This window comes from Cydia pomonella, chromosome 14, assembly GCF_033807575.1.
Source record: "Cydia pomonella isolate Wapato2018A chromosome 14, ilCydPomo1, whole genome shotgun sequence".
NCBI classification, from domain to species: domain Eukaryota; kingdom Metazoa; phylum Arthropoda; class Insecta; order Lepidoptera; family Tortricidae; genus Cydia; species Cydia pomonella.
In genome coordinates, this window is record NC_084716.1 from 15,903,799 (window position 1) to 15,911,213 (window position 7,415).

The window sequence follows — 7,415 nt, forward strand, 5'->3', positions numbered from 1 at the left end:
AAATCCAAGGAAGAAAACGAAGGAAGATGGATGGACAATCGTCGTATTGTCAGGCTACGGCACATGTAGATTACCTCCCCTGAATTCTGCATTTGGAAGCAATCATGATGACTTTTACCTACACTCTGTATACATAGACGCTTCACCAGCAAAATTAAACAGACTTTGGGAGCGTGTATTTAATGATATACTACGTTTTTTTTTAGGGTTCCGTACTCAAAGGGCCAAACAAACGTACAAAAAGGTCTGTCACCAGGCTGTATCTCATGAACCGTGATAGCTAGACAGTTGAAATTTTCACAGATGATGTATTTCTGTTGCCGCTATAACAACAAATACTAAAAACAGAATAAAACAAATATTTAAGGGGGGCTCCCATACAACAAACATATTTTTTTGCCGTTTTTAAATAATGGTACGGAATCCTTCGTGCGCGAGTCCGACTCGCACTTGCCCGGTTTTTTTATACTGTATCGGTATCGTAAATAGTATAAAATAAGGACAGCCTGATGTGACTACCTCAGCTTCAGAGGTGTCACATTGCCGACCCTTGAAGAACCTGTAGACAGGGGCGTATTTACCCTAGGGCCATCCGGGCCATGGTCCGGGCGCCAATCTGCCAGCGGCGTAATTAAAGAAATGATTTTTTTATTTAAATGATTTTTTTCTTGACTTCCGGCGAAACTTATTGGCCCTGGGCGCCAAATTTTGAAATACGGCCCTGTCTGTAGACTACATTTTTGAAGTACCCCGTTCTATACCTGCTCGCTAATGTTACACCTTTATAATAGTGTAAATCATATACCTAATACTTTTTAGAAATTCAATTTTTAAATGTTTTTTTAGTATAAGTATTTATTTTCAAAATAGCGCACGGAACAATATGGGTTCGTGAGGTCTAAGTCTACAGCTCACAGATTCATTACTTATTTTTAATAGTCCTACGTCTTCACTCGATAAATTTGTCAGTATTAATTAATTAATTACCTACACTAGCACTTAATTAAAAAAGTTAATTTTACCTGGCGGCCAACATTATAATAAAATACTGAGTGTCTGGCTTACAGAATACAATAATTTTCTGTGGTCCGGCTGTTCTCCTCTATAACTGGCTTTTATCATCTGATGTTAGTGAAATTTGAAAAATAGGTTTGGAAACTTGGGTCCTGCATCTTCATATTTTTACACGAAAAGCGTCTTCGACTTTGCGCGACAGCCCGGTTCGCGCTCGCTCGTGCAATGACAATTTCACCATACTTTACTGGCTTATTACCAGTTGCCAATTCACACTGTACGTACCCACTTTTTTCTTACAAAAATAAATAAGTTGTTTTGTTTTAGAATATATTTTATGCTATTCGTGCACTATGTAAATAATGTATATTATGATTGTTATCCTCTATGTAAATAAATTGTAATATTCTTTTGGAGAAATAAATTCTTAAGCCATAAACCATTTTCATTCCCCCCTAGCACATAGGTAGTATGCTATCAGAGCCCCTAGTATAAATTTATTCGATTTCGAAACGTGACGTACGCGTTAAGTCTCATTTAGTATGGAATTTAGACACAACGCGCCAAGCGGAACGTTTTGGAAACTCAAAATCCTATACAAAATGAGACTTAATGCAAACGCGTACGTCACGTTACGCCATCGAATAAATTTACACTAGGGGTACAGTGCTCTATCTAGAGTGTAGATGCTATGTGTATGGAGTAGGGATAAAAAGTATTCAATAATAAATCTGTCTCGGGGGATGTCTATCACAGGCGCGCCATTCTGATGCTAAAGAAATATACAAAAGGTGACTTTAATAATTCAAGTGATTGATATTGGGAGACAGTTTTGGAGCTTGAATATGATTCGGAAAATTTCGTTTGGTAGGTAAGTAATGTTTGTGAATTTAGAAAATTACACGCGTCCTTTTTTTGATTTTGTTTTTAAAGTAGATTGTGGAATCAAATAATTTAAATCAATGTATTTCGGAACAATTAAAAAGTAGCCAGGAAATTTAGTTTTTTGGGACCCACAAGGTCGTGTGCTGTCGTGCCAACCACGCCAACGACCACTAAAGGGGTCATGGCAGACGCTGTCAAAGCAATTTTAGTGTTGACAGATAAGTTTTAAATTCGTTCCCACTAGTTAAGATGTTGGCGTGTATGTCACATTTTTATGCAAGAGAGAAAGCGTTCAAAAGGTAAAGGGATACAAAACTACAATACTAGATTCTGGGTTAAGCAGTTTGCAACTATTTTATAAAATAAATGTTATGTTATGATTGCAATATAACTGGTTATGCTTTAAATGTTATCAATTATTATTAACTGGTATATAACTTGTCATAATTATAGTATGTTGGAGGAACGATATATGTACATACTTACTTACGTAATGGCGCAGCGACCCAAAATGAGTCTTGGTTTCCGACACGAGTACACGCCGGTTGTCTCGATCTTGTGCAAGCGCAAGTGCGCTTCAACAGCATCGCCCCAGCGATAGCTGGGACGTCCGAGAGGCCTCCGCCCTCCCGGGCGTCCGAGGTATGCCCTTTTAGCGCCGCGATCCTCCTCCATTCTCAAAACGTGGCCGAGCCAGCGGAAACGATGAGCTTCTATATCCATATATAGATATATATAATAAAGATATATGCAAATACTTGCTTCTGTAACTTCAACTGAATGGAATGACGATTATGATAATTGATAAAAACTAACCTATATCCTTTCCCAGGCCTTAAATTATCTCCGTACCAAATATCATCCAAATCGGTTCAGCGGTACAAGCGTTAAGAGGCAGACAAACAGACAGGGTTACTTTCGCATTAAAAATATTGATATTTATACATTTATGTAGTAAAGATTGTGAGCTGGGGGTATTTTTGCCGAATGGAATTTAATTATGCACCTAAAATACGTTTCCGGTATACTAGACTCATGTTTTGGTAATTTTGTCAACTAGATCCTATACCTTAAACTGCGTCTAAATATGATAGCACCAGTTTTTTTTTAATGTTTAGGGTAGGGTTGATATGATATTTCAGTAGATTAATTTCGTAACGTCGTACACGTTTCAAAAATAATCAGGAAAAGTCAACTCTTTCCTGTTCCAAATAAGGTTCATATTGCCATAAAATACGAGGGCAAGAAATAAACAAATCGATTTAAGTTAAATGTCAAGATTATTTTCTTCCGAATTTACGGGACAAGAGAATGTCACTGAAACGATAAAAGGTCATTAATACAGAAAGTGATTTCTTCATAAGTTCAAGGGCGATATGTTTAATACTATTTATTAGTTCTATGTTCATATTTTTAAATGCTTCTGGTAATCCGTTTTAATCTTTCAGGTTAGTTACTTTTGAATTAAAGACATAATTAACGTGTCTTATCTTACAAATTTAAATACATAGTTTAATAAATAGGTAGGTACGAGTAGGTACTAAGTGAATTATTAAAAATTAACTTCTTGTAACAACCGCAGCACGTAATAGTTTATTAACAAAATGAAACACAAAAATTGAAAATATACGTCTTAGTATAAAAAACTCCTCCTTCATATCACGATAATTGTTACTGTGAGCTTTTAACTTTATCATTTTAGTTAAGTAAATAACACTGTATGTACTAACATAGGTAAGTTCAATGCTAAAAATAAGTAACAAAGTTTTTTTACGCACATTTTATTTTGCTCGTGCTACTGGACTCCCACCACTCTCTCAAATGCGCACTAGAATTGGAGTAAAACGAAGCCTTATCATTGAGAAGACTGCAGATTTGGCAGATCCCGTCAAACTCCTCTCGTTTGCGGAACGTGTAGAAGTTCCTCCACTTGAAGAAGCTTCGGTAAACGGATGGGTTGTTGATGCTGTAGTGGACGAGGGCTGCGATCTGCTCGGGGGTCTGGAGATGAGCGTTGATGTAGGAGCCTGGAGGGAGGAACCTGAAAGGCAACGTTGAGATTAATCTTTTTAATTGCATGTGAAGTGTTTTTTTGGGCGTGCTCTGGAAGGCGAGGTTTTGCGGAGCGGGTGAGCCGGTTAACAAAATTTGTATCAAATGAGCAAAGGTAACTGGCGCGGTTTACGTTTTTTACAAAAAAAAACTAGTTACGATAAAAAAAATCGTTAGCCACTAAAAGTAAACATTCACTCGAAATGTTTATGCACTTAAATCTAACGTGCGATGTCCAAATATCTATGAAAACGTTGACAGTTCAGGGGACAATATCGAGCTATCTATTGTATTAATACCTGTGCAGATCTATTGCAATAAAATAAATATAATTAATTAGTTTCCTACAAAGAGGTAGACAACAGGCAGTCATATCGCTAAAAAGCGATATCATCTCATTGTAAACTTGCGCTCAATTCTTGCATATGCTAATGACGTATTTTATGATGCAAATTGAATTGGGTCGTACGTTTGCGGCAAAAAGATTGAATTTTAATTAAATTATTTGGTTGTTGCCGAATACAGACATACTGCGATTACTGCGTAAGTCACATCATAAGCAAAATTTTAAATACATTAAATTGTTTTGGGTCTTCACGTGTTCGCCACCATACATATATTATTATGTAGGTATATGTCGGCGGGCGATAGTTATATCTGCCAGATCATGAAATTCCTAAACATATCGTGAAATGTTGAAAATAATTGTCTCGTTTCCTTAGTCGACGGAGCCACGCTCCCATTTCTGGACAGTTTGCTCTTCGGGCATCTGAAGCAATCTAACGAACGTATCCCATCTATCTATTGGTTTAATGTGACTACCGTCAAAAAATTACACAGGAACTTTACGATCGGGTGGATTTTCTGATCGGCGGCCGATATATATTTAAATATGATTCTTAGAGAATAAAAGCCCCGTTAAGACCTATGAATAAAATACAAATTGCAATAACTGTTCCATATTGTAAGTACTTTAAACGGTCTGTGAAAGACGTATGGCAATAAAATAGGAAAGTATTTACTTTGTACAAGTAGATATACAGCTATGTTGGTATGACAATAACTGCGATCGTAATGTTTGCTTTCATAGGTGATGGTAAGATACAATTAGTCAGATATCAGACTTAAACTCACTTGGTAAGATCCGCTCGAGCCCTAATAATAGGCACAGCATTGTTCCAATACGCATTCAATACTTTATCAGTAACATAGTCCTGGGCTGTCCCTGCAGTCACCAGAACATAGAAATACTCCCTTGCAATAATTGCTCCACTGCCTGCCAGTGGATAACTCCTTTTACATCCAAAAACGTGCAATTCTTCTTGATAAACTTTCAAAGCCTCTCTTAATTTATCAGCATAGATTTTTCCTTCATTATCTTTACAGCCTTTAACTATCATAGCAACAGCTTTATTTTTATTCTTAAGCTTCATGACTTCTTCTACCTTTAAAGATGATTTTGGCATGCTCATTGTCCATTCAGCATACAGACTAGGAGCAACAACAGAATCATTGACATCACGCACCACAAAAAACGGACTTACAATATCTGAGTTCAGTTTATAAGACCATGTGTAGTTAAAAAAGTTATCAGCATCTGGATTGCAGACAGGTACTTGATCTGATGGTTCCATGCCGTAGAATATGTATCTTTGATTCTTTAGTCTTGCTCGAAGCAATGACACTTTAGATACATCAGTCACATTTATGACCACAGCATCAAACTCTTGTTTGTAACTTGGCAGTGTCTTATTCGTTGTCAAATAACACAGGAAATGCGGGCATTGGTAATCTATAAATAGTTTCTGGCCTTCAATGGATGAAAATAACTTTGGATTTTTCGTCACGATCAGGATATACTTTAAGCTTTGATCGGTCTTTTGGGTAACACCTTGCCAATGTCTTTTCTCTTCGGCATTAAATCTGTGTGCTCTGTGAAGAGAATAAAATGCCAGTATTATATACATAATTAAACCAGAGAAGGTAAGTATAAAGAATAGTTTTGCCACTTTTTTAGACTTTGAAATGACCATTGCGTACACTTAACATCGATTGCGAAGAATGACTGGTATCTGGACGGACACAACCGATGCTTGTAAACAAACAAGTTTGTATCAAACAAACGAAATGCGTAAGACTTTGGTATCTTTCCTCGCGTTTCCTAGTAACTACCGTGATATGTTGTGATTCAATGAGATATAATTCTTGGAATAATTTGTAAACAATTTTGTAATTATTTACATGACGGTGACATGAAGGTGTCAATGTGTCATTAGAGAATACGTGGAGTCCGAGTCCGAACTATATCCAGAAAAAAAAATTTTTTTTAGACATAAAAACTAGTGGACTCTGACGACTATGATTTTGCACAATCTTGGCAGTAATAATGCATTCATATCCCTTTATTATATACACCATACCTACTTGGCGTAGCACTTGCCACGTAAACTTGGCATGATCCAACTCTAGGCTATATTAATATTATCGACATTTCAGCTTGTCTTCTTGCTATTTTGAAGAAGAGTTAAAATAAAAAATAAGGGGGAATTAACCCATAAACAAAGTAAAGGCTAGCACACGCCGAAGTCAAACAGCGCGCACTTTGCCGTCAAAGGCGACAGTTCGTCGAAAAGCTCCCGTTTTTTCCTATCCGTCGATGTCTCCCTCTATTTGCTAAGACCTGTTTCGTTAGAGGTAGTGCGCGGCTCCATTGTCAAGCAATACGAAATATTGCTCCAAATCCACTATACATTACAATAGGGTTGTTTCCATCTACAAATCTTAGGGCAGAATAGTATCCCTATAAATTCTTATGGGTTATAAGAACATGTTGAACTACCTTTAGTGACCTCTAATGAGCATATTTTTGTTAATATTGAATTTAAAATATCTTTTAACACACGTCACGTGACCCAAGCCGAAACGACATTGAAGATTCTGATGACGTCACAACTCACGGTTTGACACTGGGCTATAAACACGAAAATCGAAGTTCGTCATTGCGGGCATTTTGCTCTGTCATTCTAATTAAGTCTTGATAAGAGTAAAAGAGAAGGATCCCCACAATATGCGATTTTTTGTTTTTGCGGTAGGCCCCCCGTTTTTATTATGTTGATTTATTTATTGAGTTTTTTTTAAACAAATAGGCCAATTAGGCCCCCCGTTGTCTGTTCGCAGTACAAAATTTAATACTCAAGCCGTCGCCATTTTGGTGGTGGGCAATTAATTGAAGCTTCGATATCTGCACTAAAAATGTACATCATAAAAATGCTAATGGATAATGAATACTTTATGATATATAATAACTCAATTATTACAGAAAACATATTTTATTAGTTGGTTAAAAACCTACACGCACGCATACACAGCTTGCCCACCATCTAAATAGCTACGGCTTGAGTATCAAATTTTGTACTGAGAATAGACAACGGGGGCCTTGGTGTTACGTGTGTATGTACCTATAT

At 36.8% G+C, this 7,415-nt stretch overlaps 1 protein-coding gene across 1 annotated transcript; it reads right to left on the bottom strand.

Moving 5' to 3' along the window:
• Nucleotides 1–3,471: 3,471 nt before the first annotated feature.
• LOC133525064 (alpha-(1,3)-fucosyltransferase C-like) lies at nucleotides 3,472–6,282 on the bottom strand. Its single transcript, XM_061861287.1, has 2 exons — nucleotides 5,086–6,282; nucleotides 3,472–3,940 (listed from the first exon to the last, which is right to left on the bottom strand). The coding sequence occupies exons 1-2, from the start codon at nucleotides 5,982–5,984 to the stop codon at nucleotides 3,670–3,672; spliced, it is 1,170 nt and encodes a 389-aa protein (XP_061717271.1). The 5' UTR covers nucleotides 5,985–6,282; the 3' UTR covers nucleotides 3,472–3,669.
• Nucleotides 6,283–7,415: the final 1,133 nt, after the last annotated feature.

Excerpts from the sequence above, each read along its gene's own strand:
- LOC133525064 (XM_061861287.1), bottom strand. The coding sequence starts at position 5,984 with ATGGTCATTTCAAAGTCTAAAAAAGTGGCAAAACTATTCTTTATACTT. Across the intron at positions 3,941-5,085 it reads GCTCGAGCGGATCTTACCAA|GTTCCTCCCTCCAGGCTCCT; the intron begins GTGAGTTTAAGT and ends GTTGCCTTTCAG.